The sequence below is a fragment of the Barbus barbus genome (assembly GCF_936440315.1).
Source record: "Barbus barbus genome assembly, chromosome: 17".
NCBI classification, from domain to species: Eukaryota; Metazoa; Chordata; class Actinopteri; order Cypriniformes; family Cyprinidae; genus Barbus; species Barbus barbus.
Genome location: NC_136745.1, coordinates 17090355 through 17114893, shown reverse-complemented (window position 1 = coordinate 17114893; position 24539 = coordinate 17090355). Strand labels below are relative to the sequence as shown.

The window sequence follows — 24539 nt, the reverse complement described above, 5'->3', positions numbered from 1 at the left end:
TCATCCTGTGAGTTACTGCCTCTATATGCATCCAGTGATTTGCTGGAGCCTGGTGAATATTGACTACATTTCATTTTGAAGTTCAACAAATCATCCGTTTCCAGCCACATGCCAATATACCTATTTAATTCCGGGGCTTTTTCAATTTCCTCAAGATCACAAGACTATGGTGAACCATGACCTGGGGAGCTCATTTGAAGCAGCTCTGCCAGTGATCATTTAAATCCACCCTCATAAATGCTATAATGCGTCTATCGTTTCCATTTCAGGGTTTTTAAATCACACCCCTGCTTCTCTGTAAAGTCAGTGCCAGTTTTGTGTGCTCCGGCTCTCAGGCAGGTCTTTCACTAAATGATGGCACGTCAGAGCTTGTGATTGTCAGGGTCCAGTGCTCAAGGCTGATCGTATCTCAATGTTTCTGGATCAACATCCTTGTTGGCATGAAACAACTATGCTAATGAACCAGTCAGGCTGGTTATGGTTGGCATTCAGGTTTTGCATAAGATTATTTGATAGACTGACATAAGAAAAAATACTTGACAAAATCATTTAGTTTTGTTTCTAGTAAGGTGTCTTGTTTATGGAAGATTCTTCATTATAGGGGAACTTTTTTCTAGAATGATTTGAAAGAAAAACTGCTTTTATTTCATGTATAATTTGTGTGTGTGTGTGTGTCTTTAATTGTTTGAGAATGTGGAAGAGTTCATTTTGAGCTTTTACCTTTTTAAAACTCTCCTCTACAATATCTAGTGTTAAAATCAAGGAAATTTCACTTTGCACATTTTCTATAAATGCTAAATATGTGAAGTGACAGTGAAGTGACATTCAGCCAAGTATGGTGACCCATACTCTGAATTCGTGCTCTGCATTTAACCCATCCAACGTGCACACACACAGCAGTGAACACACACACACACACACACACACCGTGAACACACACCCGGAGCAGTGGGCAGCCATTTATGCTGCGGCGCCCGGGGAGCAGTTGGGGGTTCGGTGCCTTGCTCAAGGGCACCTCAGTCGTGGTATTGAGGGTGGAGAGAGCGCTGGACATTCACTTCCCCCACCTACAATTCCTGCCGGCCGGGGACTCGAACCCGCAACCTTTGGATTACAAGTCCGACTCTCTAACCATTAGGCCACGACTTCCCCGCACGACTTCCACGACTTCCCCGCAAATATGTCTGTTAATTTGGTAATTATGTGTACAATTGCTTAAATTCAGGTTTTACACTGATCTCTGTTTTCGGCACTGCTGTCATCACCATCAAACCAAGCATTTTAGAGAATAATAATCTCCAAGAAAGCATATTTAAGTATGATTTATAAATATTAAGTCAAGGATCACCATGAGTCATGGAGATGATTGACCCAACCATCCCATCATATAAAGAATAATGCAGATTAATATAATTCCATGTTGTTTACAGTGATTTAAGGAATTAATTTGTCTTAAATCCCATGATTAAATGGAGAATATCAGGAGATTTATACATATGGTTCAATGAATTAAATAAATGAGCTTCAGCGCTTAACAGTGAAATTCATTACCTGTGGCTCGGCACTTTATAAGAGGATTATGGAGAATTGTATGACTGATAAAGAAGTGGTAAATATAGTTTAATATTACTTGTGTAATTGAAAAGGTGTTCTCAAAATGCTAGGGTTTCACTGCTAGTCCTACTCCAGCAGGGGGCAGAGTCAGATCTTACTGATCAATGAATTGCACCAATCTACAGATCAGGTTGTTTCTTCATTTAAAAGTGCGCCTTTTTCTCATAAAACGTTTTTGCACATAAATAAATCCATAATACTTTGTAAAAATGCATTTATAATCATGTAAACTTACATAAAATGAAACATCTAGTCTAATAAAACTGATTTAGTTAATATGATGCTTGGTTGATTCAATAGCATCTAAATTAAGTGAAAATTATTATTTAGCATAACTGAATCAACTTAAATACACAAAACTATGTTTAATATTTTTAGGTAGAAATAGCTCTAGTAATTGCAGGTTACCACTTTTTTTTTACAGGTTTTCAGTTTAAGTCAGGAATATTGCCTAGGACATAAACAATTTGATGACTGTACATTTATTATATAAAATATATTTATTTGCTTTATTTTATCCAGACAATCTCTTTAGGGCCCAAAAATGTCCCTGTGCAATATATCTGTGTTCAGACAAACAGAGTTTATGAGCAAAATAAACATGCAGGGTGTCTGCGCTATAATTAGATTCCTCAGTCAATATCTGTTAAGCCCAATGTCTTTTTTACCCATGCTTTAGTATCCCAGAATCCTCAGCTATTGTTAGCAGATCCATCCATAGGAGCCTTTCTGATCATATCGGCTGATAGGCTGCCAGCACTGCCCAGGACAGATGGTGCCATCCGACTGTTGACTGACAGGTGTTGCTGTTGATACTCTTCATGACCCTTTCTGGCTGAGTCTAAAGCACATCATCTTATTTTATTCTAGTCCAGTCCATTTTGAACTCATATTAATGTCATCGTTCGTTTAAACCTATAATCTTGTTCTCAGCACAAAAGAATCAACATGCTATTTATAAAAACATGCACGGGCACTGTGGAATATTTCATGGTCCCAACCACATGCAGTGAGTCTAATCTGTCAATAAGTGTAGATCACACTCATAGCCTGCAGTGAGTGCAGATCTTGTGTGGCCTGAGTGTTCTGATGGAGCGACCAGCTCATTTATCACAGAGATGGCCTCTGACCACTGCTTTGAGCGCAGAAGAGGCCTTCTTTAGTGGAGAGTGAGACATCACTCCGTGGATTTATAGCAAGAAGTATTGAAATTGTGTGCATGCAGGAGATATGAAGGATTATTTACTATAAATACTAAAAATCATGATTTATATTTATCCTAATTAATAAATGTGCATATGAACTAAACAGGATCCCACAACTGTCCCACTGTTTAGCCTGAAGAAATATGTCACTCCAAAATGAATATTCTGTCATCGTTTACTCAAAAAGGATGTAAAAGCATTACAAAAGTAGCCTACTTAATAAGTAATAAGAGTCTTCCATATGACTCATGCTATATATTCCAAGACTTTTGAAGCCACACAATAAATTTATGTGAGGGAGTACATAATGGCGGCCTATTAATGTTCAGGTGGCCTAATATTAATTTAAAAAGAGCAATTTTGAAATGGGAAGTTGCATTTGTTTTATTTTATATAATTTATATAAATGTACAGTGTTAATACACATTTTATATAGGTGATATATTGCAGCGTTTATACCAAATGTTCGTCTGATCAGCACAGATGGAGGGTGGGAACAAGGTTGGAAGTGCATGTGTGTTGATATAGAATTCATATAAAAAGCTTGATCTATTTTTATCCGTCTGTGAATGAGAGAGCGCGTGTCTGTGTGTGTATTGAGAGGATGAGTCATTATTTAGACTGATATGTGCTCAAAGATGAAACACATAATCAAAGAGGCAGGCATCTTGTCACTGTTGCTAAGCAACCTCTGGAGCAAGAGACCCTGTGCAGGCGGGTGGATGCTGACTAGATTGAGAACCCTCTCCAAAAAAGCTTTGGAAATAAGACGTGTTATTATTTATGTCTTGCAATTTCATAGATCTTATATTAATAGTACAATACCATGAAAGATGTACAAAATGGATGTGAGTGCCTTATTCAGGCTTTTAGGCTGTTACATAATAAAGGCGGAAAATATGCCAATATGTTTATGAAAAAAATTAATTGTAATCATATGAGTGCTGTTCTTTGTTTGTTAATTAATTGTATCCATTTGTCTAATTATAATAACAATAATATTAATATTAATAGCAGTTGGCCTGAAGAACAGGAACAATGGAGAATTCCGTCCATCAACATGTGGCTCGTTCAGAGCAAACCCTCATATCAGCAAAGTCATAATGTTTTCCGGCTGAAGGGTAATATGAGAGTCACTTACAGAGTCGTGATTGCTTCAGGGCCTAAAATAAAGAAAGAAATAGTGGGCTGTCATTGTCTCTGCAATCCCCTTTGAAACAATGAGAGTAACTGCAGCTAGGGAATCTCCAGCAGACCTTTTTAACACTGAGATCGTAATAGGGGAACATATTTTGTTGCAGTTTTTATTTAGCATAGAACAAATCATACTTTGTATATCTTAAGACCTGGTTTTATTTTTGACTTACATAGATGGTGTTTCTATAAGAAACTGATGTTTTTCAGAGTGTGAATGATCAATCTTTATGCGATGTTTTGTGACTAGACCCCTCTGCGCTGTTAGTTGGTGCGGTCCAATTTGTGAAGCGGCAGAGCTCGCTCACATTCAACCGCTTATCGATTCTTGCGCGTGATGGGGAGATTCAGGTCCGCGCGCTGATGCTGGAGCGTGTTACTGAGGGCGGAACTGTCGGTGTTCATCATCATCATCAACAACATGAATCCTAGCACTAAATAAATGGTTACCGGTCACGGGAGTCGGGGAAAGCTACTTTGGTGACGGTCACCGGCGCTTAAAATCTGTAGACGGGTGAAGAGAGAAACGCGACGCGGAGTTTTATGCGTTCAGGTGAACCGATGGCGCCCGTTCAGAGAACTGTGTCGGATCTCCGGTCCCGAGCTGAAGGTAAGACACTCTTTTAGCGCGGATCTGAGTCAGTCTGTACCTCTCATCTTGAGTTTCGTGACATGTGCACAATCTTTCTCGTGCTCGACAACTGTTGCGAGAGCACTTAAAGCAGATTGCATTGAGCTTCATTGCAAATAAGTTTGTTCAACAATTGCTTTCAAAGACTGTGGGCAGGATTTGATGTTTATATGTGGGTATCTGTAAAGGTGAGATGCATAATGGTCCCATTCGACATTTACTCATATAGTTAATTTCATATTTGGACCGTCATCCGCTTTCATTATTTATTCGCTTGTTACGTTTTCATTGACATCTTCATTGTCGAGAAGGAGCTAACGTTATTGCAACAAAAAAAGTGAAAGCTGAAGGTGTGTGTGTAATTATGAAATTATTATATATGTAACGTTGTATTATTTGTGTTTTATTTGGTCACTAGAAGTAGGCCAGGACTAAACACTGCTGTGTTTCCATGTCAAATTAGTTTTTTTTTTTCTTCTATTGCTGTCATGAAACTTCCTTGCTCTCCTAGTCATATAAACACAATTCACAAATAAATGTCAAGCATATGCCTTTAAATAACAGGTGGTGGATTGAATTTTGATTCTTCTCAATGTTTCGAGTCTTTTGATTCATTCCGGTGATTCGATGCTTTTGAATCTCTTGTGACTCTTTCTGTTTTGTCGAATGTATATAATTGTATATAAAAATGTATATAATCTGTATAATTAATCTTAATATAGTTCACGCCAGTAGATGGAGTTAAAGTTATGCTTTTGTGTATTGTAAGTGAATCACTGAATCATTCACTCAACCGATTCGTTATAAAATGACTCTTCACAAGCAACTCTTATTGTCATTTGCGAAAAATGTGATCCATATAAATATATTAAATCTGACATCAGAAATAGTGTTTGTGCATCTCCACAAATGACAATAAAACAACGATATTTTCCCTCCATTTTGACACATGCTATTTATATTTTTATCTTGCTATATACGAAATACATCCAGTATGTAGTCTCGTTCAGAGACAAAACACCGTTCATTGAGGGGCGTGCTCGTTCAGTAGCTCCTACCAATGAAATGCACATTCACAGCTTGCGCTCGAATGCTATTGGTTCGTGTTTTAATCCGTCTTTCGAGGCAGGACAGCGGTCTCGCACTTCGAGAGGCGAAGGCTGAAGTGAACGGAATATGAATCGGCATCAGCAAGTTGCTTGCTCCGATGTGCTTCACCTGCAGTATTTGGGTATGGCGGGGTCTTTTCCTCATGTATTTGTTTAATTTGTTTTTTGATGTGCATGGATGTGTAAGGGAGTCTGATGGATATTGATCTGACTTGCTCTCTGACTCTTGTCTGCATCCTGGATAAAATGTCATGCTTCCAGTGACCTTCCTTGTTAAGAATCAGACTGAGTGCATGTATTTGAGTTTGATTTGCAGTTAAAAGGATGACCAGAAATAGCGTTGACTGATTGAAATATCAGCATATTTGAACAATTTTACTTCCTCTGCCATTGACTTGTTGATACTGGAGGAAAATTAGGTTGGGAAAGAGTTTATATTACTCCAATGCAGCCTGCGATGCGTCATAGTCACTATAGTTTCAAAGAGATGATATAGAGGCCATGCATTTGACTTTAATCATTTAAGAGGCTCTAGCAAGGATTACACTCTTTTCACAAGCGCTTGTGAAAATACAGTCAGTAAGACAGTAACCAGCTCTGTCGGCCCCGAGTCCTGCTCTCATCTTGCTGTTTTTCAGTTGAAAAAGCGTCTGGCTGGTTTTAACCTTGGTTTTGGAGCACGCCGTGCCTCCTGCCGCCACATTTACCGTGTTTGAAAAGTATCTTGTTCATCAGTGCAAGCATTTCCCAGCACTGTGCGATCAATAATCCTGCATGTCCGATCAGGCCCATGACCTACACTGTACCAGTTTGAATGAAAGCAAGAGACCTGTTTTGAAATGCATTATTTAGTGCTGCTTGCGCCAGTTTTACTTTCTCCACAGACCTTGGTGTGTGCCACAATGTGTTGTCTTTTTTGTAATCACTGCAATGCATCGTTGCAGGGTGGGACCTTGGCAGAGTGTCAGCCCAATCCACTCATACCCTGTCTAACAACTCCCAGCTTCACCCTACCACCTACTCCAGCTTCAACTCCTCCTCAGTCCCCATGTGTCTCTTTGCTTTGGGTACGTTAGAGTGCTCACCAGGCCAGGCTGGGGTGGTTGCCAAAGCAGCCTTATCTGCGTAGCGGTTGGTAAGCGGAGGTGGCGCTGATTCTTGGTTTGGAGGCAAAGATCACAGAGTGAAGCCCACACCGATGGGAGTGGGCAGGCCTGCTGGAGACCTCAGGGGAAAAAAAAAAAAATATTTCATATAATATAATATATAATTTTTTTTTGGACTGGACCTTTCCAGAGACCTTTTTTTACGGTCCAACTCACAACCCAGCCAGTATCTGCAATGCAGCTGTAACTTTTTTCCTTTTTTCTAGCTAGGCAAGACAGGTTTTTTAAAGGTGAAGTATGTAGCTAATTACGTTGTCTCTATTAACACCAAATGTGCATATGCTTTTGGCAAAATTATGACCTTTCATGGAGCAGCTTCCAGAACCATCCCCTGATCTTCAGTTGATTGAACTCAGGCCATTAGTTCAGCTAATGTTATGTCATGCTGGTTTTATCTCCTTGTCCGATACTGATGGCTTATCGTTATTTTAATTTTATCACAGGTCAATGGCCAATTAAATAAACTTAACTTAAATAAAATGAAAAATTAGGCTAATCATTTAAAATGCTACAAGTGGACTTAGACACACCACAACATTAACATGAGCAGTGTGTGAAACAGATATTAATTTTGAGATTTGCTACAATTAGCCTATTTTTGTATGGTAGAGTTTTTAAGAATTCATTTCTGAATATCTAATCCTGACCGATAAATTAAAAAAATCTTGAATATATTGAACGATAACCTTTATGGTAAATTGGGCATGCCTAATTTTAACTTGGAATAAATTACAGTTTGCCTTAAATATTGGGCATAGACCTTAGTCAGGATAGATGCCGTATTGAATAGGCTAACACTGGTGAAAATGAGGCTGTGAGGACTGAAAGTGTTTTTTTTTGTTTTTGTTTTTTTGAATGATTACCAATTATCAGTTACCATGTTTTCAAACCACATTACAGTCCATTGAAAGTGCTTTATTTCTATCCCTTACAGTCTTGTTTTAATTTTTGGGACTTGCCTGACTATAGTGTATTGTCTTGAGATTCTACAATTGGATTTAATTTTTTGGACAAACATGAGGAGTATTTGGGACTACTGGGAGTATCTGTATTTAAAGCAGGATCATCAGTGTGAAACAGATCTGAGAAGTATTGACAAAATTAAAATACCTGCCATTACCCGGTGTTTACTGTTGTAGACCTCTGTTATGAGTCTGTTTCTGCTTGCGTGTGAATGTTTGGGTCCAGATAATCTACTAGTGTACAGAGAGTGTCATGTCTAACCTCCTGAATGTATCTTTCTCTGTCTCTCAGTGGAGCTAATAGTGTGATTCACGGTATTGTTATTGAACAACTACATTGACACATTCTCACACACACACACTCAACCTGTTTAGATTATTAAAGCACCTGGGATTGTTCAGATGATGATTAACCTCACTTTATATGGAGCAGTAGTCATGCATCCCACTCTTATGGAAAAGTGAAGTGCATTTTAGGATCCAGGAGCCTTTTTAGATACAGTAACCAGCACATTTCATTTTATACCATTAAGCATTGTTCATTCAAATGGAATAACTGCTCTTTTTTTTCTAATTTGAATGACCAGGTTTTCATGACTATTTTTAAAAGATAAAAAAAAAATTCTATCTCAGATTGACGCAATGCAAGCTGCAGAAATTACGCACTTTGCTTTTTATAATGATGCAAACATATGAAGATTGTTGAAAAACAGCCTCTTTAGGCTTTGTGCTCATCATTAGTGATTAGGCTGTAGAGTTGGTGTCAGACAGTCTCATCTTCCATGCCCTGCAGACAGAGTGTGTTTCACGATGCCGCTGGTTTGCTATTTTTACCCTGACACTTTTGAAGATGGATGTGTCAGATCTGTCAGTACCTCTAGTGATTCTTCGTTCGAGAGGCCTGAAGTAGCCACAGCGTATTGACAATTTACACAGTAATGAAAGCCGTCTATGTCACCGTATTTGAAATGGGCACACACTGTGATCACTGATTTTATTAGTTTGTCGTCTCAAATGTGATGTCTTTTTTTTGTTAGCCACAGTTGGGTTGGTGCTGTGATGAACTGATGTAATGATGTAATACTTCTCCTTAATATTTTTCTTGAAACTGTGACACATTTTTTCAGGATTTTTTGATGAATAGAGTTCAAAAGAACAGGCGTACTTGAATAAAAGTATAAAAACAAAATAATAAATAACTTACTGATTCCAAACTTTTAGACAGTAGTATATTTATTTATATTGTCTATACATTGAAGTATTTGTTATTGATTTGCACCCCACTGACTTTCATTGTATAAGCAAAAACAAAAAAGTATCTTCTTAATAGGCCTATTTATATTTTACATTTTCTTGTGCTGATTTTGTGGTAAATTATGTGGGATGGATTTAAATGTGGAAAACCCACATATTGGCAAGAATAATCAAATTGGCTGAAATATTTTTTAAATGAACATTCAAATCTGCAGAGCTTTGATTATTTGTTATTGGAAATCAGGGTTTTTCGTGGCTCAAAATGAGGCAGAGGTGGTACCATCCTGATCATGAGCACACGATGTACCCACCCTTCAACTGACTGAAACAAACACTTTTTACATGCAACGTATTTTAGGTGTTATAATAATTATTTGATTGAAAAAAATAACAATTAAAAAGTTACATTTTACAAAAACAAACCTGTTGAACATTAAATTAAATACAACATACCAGCTAAAAGCCCTTTTGTAGTATAGGTGAACACAAACATAACATTAGGTTGTTAAACACTTCATGAAATTGAAAATCTTTACCCACTACTCAAGTCTCCTGGTCCACATTACTCTGATACAATATACATTTATCCACGTAAAGTGTCATTCTAGAAAACAAAACACTTTCTTACAACCTTACGTGAATTCTTCTGGTAGACTACTTCATGAAATCGCAGCAGGGTAACGGGTGCATTAGAGCTAACGTTAGCATCAAGCCAAGACTTTTATAAAATTAATAGTAAGCTTTTATCTTTAAATTATTGAAAATCAAACTTTATTTTGGCAAACAAAGGGGATTTACTAATAAAATTAAAACATGGAAGAAATGTTGTTTGATCATTACTTAAAAAAATAAAGTTTTAATAATTTTAGTAATAGCCTAGAAGGCAGTACTGCCGCAGTGTCTTCAATTTAAACTGAACTTTTATTTGAACGGTTTGCTGTGAATACCTTTACAGTTCTGTGTGTGTATATGATGCTAGTTTTACTCAAATGCAATGGTAAAATACTCATAAAGTGTGTTAGGGTTGGCACGGTACACGGTTTGTCACTGTTTGGTACGTACCTCCTTTCGGGGGTCACGGTTCGATACGATTTCGGTACAGCAGGAAAAAAACATCTACTATGCTCGTTTTCTTTTCATTTATTTTGAACAGAAAGTAGTACAGTAGTAATACTAACCCAGCAAGCATACAACGTCATACGATGTTGATATTTGGTTAAATTTCGGTTGCGACGTCGGGTGACCAAAGTTCAATGTAAATTTAACGTCTAATGTCAATGGGGAGTGAATGTCCAGCGCTCTCTCCACCCTCAATACCACGACTGAGGTGCCCTTGAGCAAGGCACTGAACCCCCAACTGCTCCCCGGGCGCTGCAGCATAAATGGCTGCCCACTGCTCCGGGTGTGTGTTCACGGTGTGTGTGTGTTCACTGCTGTGTGTGTGCACGTTGGATGGGTTAAATGCAGAGCACAAATTCCGAGTATGGGTCACCATACTTCGCAGTATGTATGTCACTCACTCATGTTAAATTGATGTCCAATACCGACGTCAGCTGGCGTTGAGATTTTGTTGTTTTTAGGTTGTGTAACCAAAATCCAACGTTACGTCAATGTCAGATTGACGTCAACTCGATTTTCATATTACATTATTTATTTATATAATCTGCAGTACATGTATACTGTGGCGGGAGGAGCAAACGACAGACACAGTGGGTGTGGCGTCAGGCCTTTGTAGGATATCAGAGACTGAATCAGACAATTTTAAGATGCATCAGAACATTGAAACCTGAGGAGCTGGAATGCAGAGAGGCCTTAAGGAACAGGACGTCATAAATCTAGTTGGAAGCAAGCAATCCCAACTAGCAAGCCTTTTTTCACCAAACAGCTTGCAACACTGAGACAAATAACACTTATTGATAATTCCAATTCAAGAAGGAGACTGTCAAATTTGTTGCAAATAATCAAGACTGATTGTCAAAGAGATGGCCATCACGTGTTCCACGATTGAATTCACTAGCTACAGACTCTCTCTTGGGCGTGTCTCCACATAGAAGACAGTCCAAACCAACATTCCTTTGTCTAAAGAACATGCCTTCGTTCTCCTTAGAACTATACAAAGACTTCCTTCTCCATATGCACATAAAATCATCCTAAAAGGACATTTTTATGTTGTACCCACATATCATGTTTTAATCAAATAATATGTATGTCTTTTTAATCATTATTGAATAGCTCGAGCCTTAAAGATAAATATTGCATATTTAGTATGTATGAGCTTGAAAATCCATGCTTTAAGTGTTTCTTTCAATCAATTCTTTGTCCAATGCATCAGTCTTGTGATTATGAAATCATGTTCAAAAGGGTATACTTTGCACGAGCCTGTAAAGTTTGGACCATGTGACTGATAACAAGCTGATTTATGATGTAAAGAACACCCCTAGCTAAGATAATACAGTATCTAATTGGTCAAGACATCCAGATGGGATGTGTCCAGAAGCGAGTTTAAAACTGTTGTCCCTCCTCCTCTCTCCTCTGTTACATCACTCTTCGTACCCTTCTCTTTTGTTCTCTCTATCTCTCGTCCCTCTCACCGCGTGCTGCCCTTTGAGCATGCTCTGGCCTCATGTGCCATAATGAGAAGGAAAACAACTTAGTCTCGTTACATCATTTTATTTTTATTATTTTACTTTAGTTTCTTTTCTTTCCGTGGAGTTTCGTGTTCTAATGTAAGTTTGATACAAAGTCCAGCTTCGACTGCACTTCTTCAAACGTCCAGCAAGCCAACGCCCAAAGACGTCACTTCAAAGACTACTGAACTTCCAGCCAATCAGACACTTCGGGGAACCCCCTGTCTGCAATGACGACACAAAGGAAACCCCGTAACACAGGCAAGCAAGCAACGCCTCCAAGTTCTGAATTGGTGACTTTAATGTAAATTTTAGCCTCATTGAGAAACTCAAAGCGAGGGTTAAATAAGTGATTGATGGTTGTTCAGGTCTATGCAATTGAACATATTGCTGTGAACTTGGGATTTCACATTTCCATTCTCTTAAACTCCTCCTTTCCTCACTTTCTCTCTTTCTGCAACGTGTGAATGTGTGAATGCTTGTGTTCATGTGTTAGATTAGTTTGTCTTAGGTTTATATAAATAAATTCTAATTTATATTGAAAAGAGAAGTATCTTGTGTTTTCTGCTCACAAGTTAATGCCTTAATCTGTCGATTTCGTTACTGTGCTATTTAATAGTGTTTTCACTATATTTGGGATTTTAATATCCAGTACAGAGTTTGTCATACGGCTCGTTCAGTGAATCGCCGTAACACTGATTCTGTTCAAATCCCTATAAAATCAAAATGATTCCCTTTGAGCTAAAATAAACTATTTCTTTAAATTAAATTATTAATATTATTATATGTAATAACCTTACACCTTGGAGAGGTTTTTATTAAACAAAATTATTAAAATAAAGTGTCCAAGGGGAAAAAGTGTCCAAAATAAACGGGGATCTGGTGTCCTCGTCGTGCTGCAGGGCTTGTGAAGGAGGGCAGTGTTCAGGAGGAAAGGGTCCAGGGAAGGGGCGGAGTCCGGTGGCCGCACGCGCTCCCCTCTCGGGTCCGGGAGCGAGTGGCGGCGGCTTCCTTCAGCGGCGACGTCCTTCTCCTAAGCCCCCGGAGCTTCTGGGGGACTCGACGGCCCAGCATCCTGGCCCGTCGGCCGTCTAACAGGTGCGGCAGTCCTCCTACTCGACGCTCCCTTCCTGGACCCACGAGGACACCAGCGTGCATGCACAGGGAAGAGACCGGTCTCCCGAGGAGAGGCGCGCTCGGCATTTAAACGGCGGCGGTGATGAGGCTCTATTCACATCAGGCGCGCCTCATCACACGCCGCCAGCCCTGCCAGCGTCCCTCCTCTCTCACACACCCACTCCCGTCGGGAGCCTGGTGAAGGGCGGCGAATACGGGACGGGGTGGTGATGATAATAAGGGGGGAGGCAGCCGACTCGTCACAATACATACAAGGAATACATTCTTGAAAAATATTTGATTTAGTTGAACAGATAAACAAGGGGAAAAAAACAGTGCGACACGTAACACAGCCTATATATGCTGAGTTTCATTTTTGTGACCGGCTTAATTTGTTCACAGAAAGGAAACTCAAATGGTTTTGTTTTCATTGTGAGTGTACACAAATAAAAGCAGACCTTTATACAGTGATGCATTATTAAGATAAGTGTTTAAAGTTGATTCTGCTGGTATAAGGAAACAGTTGAAGTGATCGTGTCACGTGCGTGTGTGTGCGCGCACACACACACAAAACACATCAGTTCCAGCATTGCTAAAGTTGGTATCAAAATAAAATACAAACATCAGTGCGCCCGCCTCTGTGTCACCGTTGGAACGCGACTGAAGTACAAAATTTATAATTTACATAAATAATAGCTTAGCATTCAGATACATCGCAAATATGGACATATTACGGAATATTTGGAATTGTGACGAATAAGGTAACGGTAGGATACACGAGCACAAAGCTCCATTTCGCAAACAGTTGAGTGCACAAGCCCTTTAAAGTATACTCCTTTGTCAGTCTATGTGAGAGAATCAGCACACGGTCACTGTTTAGAGGGCTTTGTTTTCAAGTGCGCAACTCATGGCTTTCGCTGTTCTTCCGCTGGCGATTGTCAAACAACGTTGCATTACTGCGGGTGCCCTCTTCTGGATTGAGGATGAATTGCCTGTATTCATTGTAAGGCCTCATGCACCAAACCGAGATGCCTGTACCGTGACGGTTCGGTACGAATACATGTACCGTGCCACCCCTAGTATGTGTGTAGTCTCCGCCATTCATTCATACATAAGATGCATAACATGCATTACATTCATACAGAGATGATCGCATCATTTTAGTTAATGCTCATCAGATTGCGTAAATCAGTGGAAAATGAATAGAAATTATGAGTCTGTGTAAAGAAAAATAAAGTAAACTTATATGGAAAAATACTGATATTTTTATACATGAACCAAAAGCTCTAATGGACGCTATTCAGCGATGCTGACACGTGACTGCCTGCCTGTGTTTTGTCAACAACCAGAGGGGGCACAAAATATCATTTTGGCCGCCTCATAATTCTCTATGCAGGAAAAACCCTGGAAATGTATTAAGTAGTGATAATTTGTGTTTGTCTGTGTGCGCACAGAATCCAGTCTAATGTGTTTTTTTTTTGTGTTTTTTGTTTTTTTATGAACAAATCATACACATGGTGCATGAAATCTGCTTCATCATTCATGAATCCGTCCTAGTGTCTTTCCCTCTCTCTTTACTGATCACCCTGTTAATCCTTCATCCGCCCCTCCTCCCGTCCCTCAGACAGTCCTAGTTAGTTTCAGCTCAGCCTCAAGGGAACAGAGAGAGCAAGGAGAGGGATTCTGGGTCTTAATCATTATTTCGTCGCTTTGCTCTCGCTGGTCTAGGATGTATGCACTCTTCATTTCATATATGCTGCATCTTCATTTCTGTTTTGACCCTAGTTAATTCAGCTGTGGATGCTCATAAACAGCGGTTACTATGATGTAGTCATATTGTCCGCACTCTGTTCATGGAAGAGTTAAATCCTCTCAAGACGAGGTTGTGGCGTCATGAATACATATTATATAGCGTGTACTGAAATATTAATCCACCCTAGATGAATGATGCATATGGTGGGAGATGCCTTATTTGAATCTGTCATATGGATTTAAATTTAATGTTATTAATGCTTTAAAGTATGCACACACATGCACCCACTCATACCTATGACTTTTTAATGTATTCATCCACACATATTGAGCAGAATTCATCAAGACAGATATGGAACTAATGGACATGGCTGGACCAAATGTCACTCATTGGGACTCATTACAGGATCCCTGTTTCTTGGGAAAACACATTGCAGTCTTTTTAACTAATTAAGCTGCCCTCAGTGTCCTCTACTCCGATTAACTTTAAGCCAGGGGCACCCCGGTATTACCAGGCATTAGCCACGTATCTGCACTTCAACCCCCTTCTGCAAACCAAGTGGCTGATTGAGCTGTGTTGACTTTAGTCTCTTTCTTACTGTTTTAGTTAAGTGTCCATAAGCAACAGTGTTCAGTATAAGGTCTGTTTCACCTGATGCCTTCAGTATATGTGTCCTGCTGCTTACCAATCTTTGACCATTACTGCAGCAGACCAGAAGATTAAAGGCTTCATACCAAGTCCAATGTGACTAAGGCCACGTACACACTACAGCTCAATATAGCAGTCACTCCTCTTCTGGGTATTTACCTAAATGGCTTATTTAAAGGAGTGACAAACACATTTTACAACCAAATTCACTTTCCTAATAATGTGTTAAAATGCACAATAGTTCAAAAGTTTTGGGTCCGTTTTTGGTTTTACTTTTATTTTTTTTAATTCAGCAAGGATGCATTAAATTAGTCAAAAGTGGCAGTCATGACTTTCACATTAATATACAAAATATATAATTATATAAAATGCTTTTCCTTTGAACATTCTATTCTTAAACAAATCCTAAAAATATTAAGCAACAGTTGTTTAGAAGTGCGTACTTCAAATGTTGCTTTGAGCACGAAATCAGAATATTAGTTTGATTTCTGAAGTATCATGTGACGCTGAAGACTGGTGTAATAGTAGGGGTGGGAGAAAAAAATCGATCCATCGATGCATCACGATTCTGGATCGATTCTGAGCTTAGTTCTTAACCAGTTGTGCGACGACGCTGAGTTTGCTTTAGAAACACCCGTATTCTGCTTGCTTCCAATTCCTTATGTAAGGATTTAAAAATTCTCAAGTCTGTAAACTAATTAATTAATAAGGGGGGTAAAAGTAGATCAAGAATCGTTCTGGAATCGGATCGTGACTCCCGGAATCGGATCGTGAGGTGAAAATTCAGCTTTACCAGAATAAGTGTTAATGTTAAACTTTTTTTTTTTTTTGCTGCTTCTGCTTTTTTGATTAAATGATGCCTTGGTGAGCATAAATATCAAAAACATAAAAACTGACACCCAAACTTTTGAGCAGAAATGTGGCTCATATTTCTTGTCAAAATACAAACGGATTAAACTGTTGGTGTCCATGTTTCTTATTTAAAGCTAAATAATATTAGTACATTGACTGTATTTTGCATAAATTAGTTTGTCACACCCTGTTTTCTGCAAAACTTCTCTGAAATACCCAAGTGCAGTGATGAAAGTTAAGAGTTCGGAGGCTAGGTCAATATTTTAATTTACTCAAATGAATTGCAAATCATTTAGAGAATGTTTTAAATAGAAATTTGAATTAGAATCAATAAACTGGAACTTGTTCTTGCATTTTGGCCAGTATGATGCTTCATAGAAGAAGTTTTGAAATGCCTGTTTTAGGGTTTATTATTTGTTTATTTAGATGACTTGCTTTTAAATGAAATTGTGTGAATGGAAAAAAGAAGAATCATTTGTGAATTGATTATATAATAGAATTGACACAGAATCAGACTTGGTAAAAATAAGCCTGTCATTTTGAAGGTTTGGCATGTCAGCTGACAGTAATCATAGGCATTGTAGTTCTTTACCAGGTGAAAACCCCTTCAGTGCAGGTGTTCTGGGTGTATTTGTGATCTAGTAGCCCAATTTCAGAGCTGGTTACAAAAGCCCCTGAGACTGAAAGCAGTGATTTCAGCCCATCACCCTTGAGAACTCAGTCAATACATGCTGCTTTACATCGAACCACTGACATCAAGCCATGGATTTGCTATTTTCCCCTCTGTCTCTCTTTCACTCTCTCATGTCGGTGTGTTTATGTGCAGGATAAGATGTGTCCTTGTGTCATTCATTTCAACAGATGCTGCCTCACCCCCCCTGTCAGCTCCCCGGCCTGCCATTATGCCTTTTTTTATGCATTGAGTGATTAGAATTCCAAACAGGTCATGTATGGTAATGGCATTCTCTGTTGTTTGTCATAATGCCACTGCGTCCATTTAATATCACTACACAGCAACGCCTCTGTATTCCTTCAAAAGTCAACCACCCTCTCCACAGACACAAGCAATTAAGAGTCAAAGCTGCGATACTCAGTCGTAAATCAGAAGAGAGGCCTGAAGCAGTATATTGAAATAGTGACTTAATATGAATCATTTTTAGAGACTGCTATGTCTAAACAGCGACTGAGGTTGATGGTGGTCAGCACACATGTAATAGGCCTACAAGAGAAACCTTTGCTCTCTAATTGCTCTATGCTCGAGTTAATCACGCCTGAACTTTTGTCAAAAGACCCGGTAATTCGGTACCAAGTCAGTACTAAAAAAATGAAAACGTCAAGGTACCGGTGGTACAGAGTACCCGGTCAACCTGGTTCTTGATGCGCGATCCAAAAGGTCCGCAGATGCGCTCTCTTCATAAAAAAACTAAGACAGGGCGACATCCTTAAGAGGAAATGCATCAATATATTAGCGTTAGCGTGTCTAACGCTAATATAATGAACATTAGAATGAAGTTTCTTTATTAACTATTTAATGCTCCTATAAATATTAGGGTAAAAAAACTGATGGTATTTACTATTTTTACATACCAGAGGCTTTTAAATGAATTGTTAATCTAAAATATGCGTGTTAGAGAATGTACAAATGGTTAACGGTGTCATATCAGTCCATCAGAAAAGCAGGTTTGGCCTTTTTTTTATTTTTTTTAGCTAGTTAGTTAGTTGTTATTCTTGGCTGGATAACTAGCAGGTTTTAAAAGCCCTTTAAAATTAAATATGTAAACCGTTTGGATTAAACGAAAGTACAGTCAAATTTGATCTCCTGTATAGACTTTACAATAAGATTTTGATTTTATGTATTAGTAAATTTTGAAATTAACCCCAAGAAGAATAATTGCTCTATAACTATTGTTTATTGATAGTTCAAGTTATCTAACAAATGGAATCTTATTGTAAAGTGTTTTTAATACTACAGTTTCCATCTATTTGATACACTTGTCTTAAAATATATGTAATTTTATTTAAATTTATTATAAAAGCTGAGGTTTGTTATTTACTAAAAAGTTATATTTTAGCTGGAGTCTAATCTAATGTTGCATTTGGTCAGACTCAGCCCATTGCTTTACTTAAAGTCCGTGTAAAGTCAATATTAAATGTGTTTTCTGAGTTTGTGTCACCACAGAAAAATGTTAAGCATCCAGCCACATTTGAATGCTAAAAAAACCGCCAAGCAAATGAAATACGGTATCAAAATCTTGAGCAGTATTCTCTGCTCTCAAACGCTTGGTGTGTGTCCACTGGCGGCGCTGAAACCACACCCACTCACGGGAAAGCTGTTCTCTCTCAACTGTCTTCATCTAGCAGCAGCTTAATTTAAATAAGGAGACCGAGCTCAGTTGTTTTGTGAATTATGACAACCAGGTATTAACGTGACAAAGGGATAGCTAGCTAGCAAACTGTAGGCTATAGTAACTAATGGTAATGACAGTAACTCATGATTGAGCTGTGAACCACTGATGCTAATGCGCTTTCGTTATTAGGTGTGTTCGACTTGAAGCAGTGCTGCAGAACGATCAGTGTTTGACGTCAAAGTACCGCTAGAGCGAATCGAAAGCATCAGGAGCGTCTGCCCTCTGTTAGCTCTCACTGTACTTTGATGTCATGATGTCTGTCTGCAGCGCTGCTTCAAGTTGAACACACGTCTTATAGTGATGGGGGAGGGGCCGTGCTCGATTGCATCATCGAGTCATGATTTAGCCCTGCCCAAAAAATCCTGATCACGAAAATGGTGAAAAACTATTTAACGGTCTAACTCCACAATTAAGTACTACATAGTTCAGTCTTTTGTAACCTGTTTCAGCAGTGCATTTCTAACATTTTATAATGTGTTTACAAACAATTCTCAGAATTTACTTTACACAGACTTTAAGTATATTATATTTTCCTTTTACAGCTGCAGGCTGAGGAAGATCATGAAACACACCAGCAAACCCTAAAACAGATAGTTGACAGTTTCAGCGGCAGCAGAAATATGACAAACTTTTGGGTGAAACTTGTTTATTTATTTATTTTTAATACTTTTATTACTTTAATTTTAAAAATGCATAAAGAATGGCATAGAGTTTTGTACAGTTAATTTTTAACTATTAATAAAAACAGTTTTTAATTAGCATGTTTTTGTTTTGCTTTGGTACTGAAATTGGTACAGAGAACCGTGGATTTTCACTGGTATTGGTACCGAATACAGAAATTTTGGTACCGTGACAACACTACCTGAACTACTTGAAAATCAGCTTCCATTGCAAGTCTATAGCTATGTTTCCATTACCCTCTTTATGTGCATTTTAGTATCGCATCAGAAACGAGTGATGGAAATGTCAAATTTTCGAAAAGAAATCCCTAGAGTGTGTATGTGAAGTTTAAGCTCAAAATACCCGACAGATTTTTTTTATAGCTTGTTAAAATTGCCACTTTTAAGGTATGAGCCAAAACGCGCTGATTTGAGTATGTTGCTTTAATGCGGTGGTTCTCAAAGTGTGGGGCGTGTCCCCCGGTGGGGCGCACAAGTATTGCCGGGGGGGGCACAGGCCATCAGCAGAAAAATAAAATGGCAAACAGCCAAAAGACGTAACTTAGAATGGGAGATGGATCGGTTTGTAAAAGGGAAGAGAAAAGCCATAGACGAAGTCGCACAGACCCAGGCAGGTGCTGTTCAATCAAAAGCTAAATGCAGAAAATATGACTGGGCATATGCTTTCTTGCTCTCGGCTTCACTCGTTGGACGCATGTTGCGCAGCTCGCACCGCAACAGCTCTACACTGGACGCAACAAAGCGACCATTGTAAATCATTTTAACTTGGTAAAATGATTTACAATGATTTTAGCAGCAAACAGTTTCTCACGCGCTGTGTGAAATACAGACCGGCGGCTCAAAACCGCTGTATGAGAATATGAAACGCAAACTACAGCTCTCGGCTGGATAAAAGAAGCCAGTGTCACACTAGTGCCTAAAGTTTTGATGGACGACGTAATCAAAGTAAAGATGATTACAGTGTCAGACAGGATCGTGCATTACGCGCGGTTGTGTCTGTTATTTGATGCGCAAATGAACCATGTATGTGCGCTTTCGGCGCACTGATCACTATGACATCATATTTCTGCTTGAATACAGCTCAGTATAGTCACATAGTTGAATACAGCGAGTGTTTTATAACGTATGCTCGTCTGTTTTGGAGAAGTTTGTGAGGATCAGTGGTGTTCATGTACATATGGGCATCAAACGCTCCGAACAGATTGTTCTGACAGAGAAACTGATGGCGTCGAGTGCCGAGTTCAGAATATAGGCCTACATACTTTTAAGTTGTGTAGAATATCTGCAGTGTCATTTTTGCGAAGTATGTTTGCACAAAAGAACATGGAATGTTTAAATCCATCTTGAATTTGCTCTGTTCAAAAAAATTACATGAAAATACAAAGGTTTTGGTGAATAGAAAAGTTTGGGCTTGCAGTATTGATTTGGAGAGGGTGGGGTGTTGGAGTAAAAAAAACTTTTGGGAACCACTGCTTTAGGTAAATGCAGGCACGGTTCCACGGGGGTACTAAGAATTGAACATTTTATTATAATTAAATTAAATTACATTTTATTATATTTAATTTAATTCTTATTTATTCCTGTGATCAAAGCTGAATTTTCAGCATCATTACTCCAGTCTTCAGTGTCCCGTGATCCTTCAGAAATCATTCTAATATGCTGATTTATTATCAGTGTTGAAACTGTTGTGCTGCTTAATATTTATTTGGAACCTGTTTCTTTTTTCTTTGATTCTTTGATTTAATAAAAAGTTTAAAAGAACAGCATTTATTCAAAATAGAAATATTTTCAGTTTTATCCATTTAACACATCCTTGCTGAATAAAGTTTATTTAACTTTCTTTAAACTTTTTTAAAGTATCTTTAAAAAAGAAAGAAAAAAAATTCTGACCCCAAAATTCTGAATAGATTATATTGTAACACAAAATCTCTATTTTGACTAAACACTTTTTAACTTTTTATTTTTTTTAAATATCACAGGTCCCAAAAAATAGTGTAAAAAATAAATAAAAAAAGCAGTACAACTGTTTCCAACATTGGTTAAAAATCAGCATATTAGAATGATTTCTAAAGGATCATGTGACTCTGAAAATACTGCTTTGCTTCACAGGAATTACATTTTAAAGTATATTAAAATAGAAAACATTTATTTTAAATTGCAATATTTCACAATATTGTTTTGTGAAATAATATTCAGTATTTTTTATCAAATAGATACAGCCTTGATGAGCATAAGAAACTTCATTGATCCAAACTTTTGAACTGCAGTGTATTGTACAGTAAAAATGTTTTCTCAGGTAACCTAAAATGTACATTTAGTTACATCAAGGGTCAAATCAAATATAAATAGCACATTAAAGTTAAAAGTTACACACTTTTTTGTGTGCGTGCTGTACAGGTCTGGTATAAAGAATGCTTTTGCTCAGGTGCCCGAAATGTCCGCCCAATAGAGAAGTTTTGCTCAGCAAGAAAAAAAATGAGAGGGAACATTGTTCCCACGGGTCCTTAAATTTGATCCAACTAAACTGAAGAGTTTTTAAGGCTTTAGACAAATACGTTAAATGGTATAAGAAATAATTTTTCAAATTGCCCTAAATAGATTTTTAAGAATTCTGCAGATACCTTATAAATAGTAAAATAAGACTCTATCCTTGATATTCGTTGATATTTGTGTATTGAAAATGTTTTTGATTGACATTTATGGTCTTTATTTTATTTGGGCTAGTTAAATTAATTTTCGGGCTACCAAAATCTGAAGAGTACCTGCCCAAAGGGCTATCAGAGATTTTGACATTTTGCGAGCCCTGGAATTGTATTGGTTTTAATGTAAACTATAATGGTGTCTTACTGGTATTTGATGCATTCTATTGGTGGGATGTAATCTAGCAGATGGCAACCAATAGAACAACAGTAATTCCTATTGGAATAATGCCCGAAACAAAAAGGAATTTTGTAATGGTTTTTATGGAAACTATATAAGAATTTCTGTGACGGTTTCTATTGTTTTTTTTTTTTCAGCAGGGGAACAATACTCATACTGTGCTGCACATTATTGACAATATTGAGATGAAGCTTGACTTTGCAAATTGCAAATCAAATCGCAATCACAATATCTGTAAAAAAAAATCGCAATTAGATATTTTCCCCAAATCGTACAGCCCTAATGGAGACTCCTATGTTCGTTAGTGCATCCCAAAACACAACACTTACAATGTCAGCGCCAAAGAGGCATTTCATGTCTACAGCAAGTAATGGCGGAGTCGGACTGCTGCTTCTCACTCATGGCTGTGTCTATACTTATAGGGCAGCGTCACAAATGGGTGGGACTTTTTCCCCTCAGTTACGTGAACCGAGGGAGAATCTGAAACTGCTCGTTCTGAGAGACTGTTTATGATTTTTTTAAGATTATAAATAAATGAGTGGGTGGATTTTTACCATTATAGGCTGGTTGTTTTCACACACTGCGGCCACACAACTGTTAAAACACCTTATAAAAGTGATTTTTGCATAGGTCGCCTTTTAAAGTTTGGGTTAAATGCGAATAATGGGAGATGGAAGGGTTGAATGCGAATAATGGGAGATGGAAACGCAGTGTTTCCCATACTTTGATTTATTTGTGGCAACCTTCTAGGGGTGGGCGCTACACCGGTATTAACGTGACTAGCGGTGTTATGTTGTGCCATGAAATGGATTTTGCTGTACCGTGGATACCGTTACTTATTCATGGATTTCATTGGATGGACAGACAAAGATTTTTTTTCCCCGTGGTCGTTACTGCATCAGAGAAAGAGAGACGCCCTGCTTAATCGGACATAAATCAGAACCGGATACTTTTTACTCCAAAAACACGATCGGCTTTTCGGAACTGCACACAAATTGGATTACAATAATTTCCCAAAATATAATTTGTGTGGTAATATTACTAAGTCTGTAAACGGCCATTAACACAGGGCAGCGACACAGAACAAGGACACAAAGAGAGAAAATACTGTAGCAGGCAGCCACCGCGCAAGATCACTGTTCACAATGCTGTAAATATAGGAAGAAAAGATGACTTGGGGGCAGGGGTTAATATCTGAAGGGAACTCTCTTCAGAAAACTTTAGATGGAATTTTCTTTTTCTCTTATTCCGTGTTCAAAAGCGCAGCTTTATGTACAGCGGTAACCAAAGGAACGCTAAATTGAGGCCATAAGCGCCATCTGCGGTCATGGAGTGAATTTGCATGTTGTTTCAGTCCATTTGCTGTTTATCACGCATCTAAAGTCAGACCATTCTATTTTTGCCTTAGATCTTGAAATCGTTTTTTTTTTTTTTTTTTCTAGTTATATAAGGTTAAAATACATATTTTGCCTGTAATTTAACTAAGGTCTACTAAAATGTGATTCCAATTTTTTTTCTCATACATATAATATCGTCTGGACAGTGGAAAATATCGTGACATGAATTTTAGCTCATATCGCCCACCCCTACGACCCGCCACACAATATCAAAACTGCCCATCACAAATAGATTTTCCAAAAGGCTTTGACTTCGTTGATTAAACATGAGCACTGCACATTTCAAAATCGAAACCCAGTGTGGGTGTTTTTATATCACTGTATTTCTGAAGGAATCTGACTGTCTTCAGAAAATGTTTAATGTTATTTTCATTTCATCTTGCATGTAGTGTCTGATAAAGCAGCGTTTGTGAGTGGAGCAGCGTTACCGGGGAAACCTCTATCTCTTCCGCTCTAAGCGCCTCCTGCTGGTATAGAATGATTTTGCATATATATGCCGCCACAAATCCAAGTCTGTGGGAAACACTGAAATGCATTTTTCGAATAAATCCCACATGAGCGTTCAAAAAGTCATGTGACTTAAGGATGCAACGATCCCATTTTTTCAGAACCAACATTTTTTGGGTGAACTTTGCCTTTCAGAACATATTCACGTTTTGTATATTCATCTGAGAGTCAAATGCAAATGACGGTTTTCAGTAACGTTGTCATGGCAAACATGTGCCAATATCTAAATACAATAATTCATAAGAGTTTTGAAATCATTTGTGACAGAATGTCAAAATAGGGCATTGCCGTCAGGAAGTGATGCTATCAACATAATGTATCCCTTTTGGAGAGAAATGTCTCTGTGTGCCAAAGGAAGAGTGACACACATTTTGTCTCCCTTTTGCCATCTTTCCTTCCCACTGCATTTGGCCAGTCTCTTACACGCACAAACAGTCTTTCAGGCCGTATCAGAGACTGCCAAGTCAAGAATAGGGCCTCTATGCCCCTCTTCCTCCAGCGGGTACCCCTCTGGATTGTGTGACCCCCGTGCCATT

At 38.3% G+C, this 24539-nt stretch overlaps 1 protein-coding gene across 1 annotated transcript in view; it reads left to right on the top strand.

Annotated features, from left to right (window-relative positions):
• Positions 1 to 4329: 4329 nt before the first annotated feature.
• Positions 4330 to 24539, top strand: part of LOC306883723 (putative phospholipid-transporting ATPase IA) — a 175089-nt gene continuing 154879 nt past the window's right edge. The window contains exon 1 of the mRNA XM_079439144.1: positions 4330 to 4623. Coding sequence (XP_079295270.1) covers positions 4557 to 4623 — 67 coding nt within the window. The 5' untranslated portion in view covers positions 4330 to 4556. The remainder of the gene's footprint in view (positions 4624 to 24539) is intronic.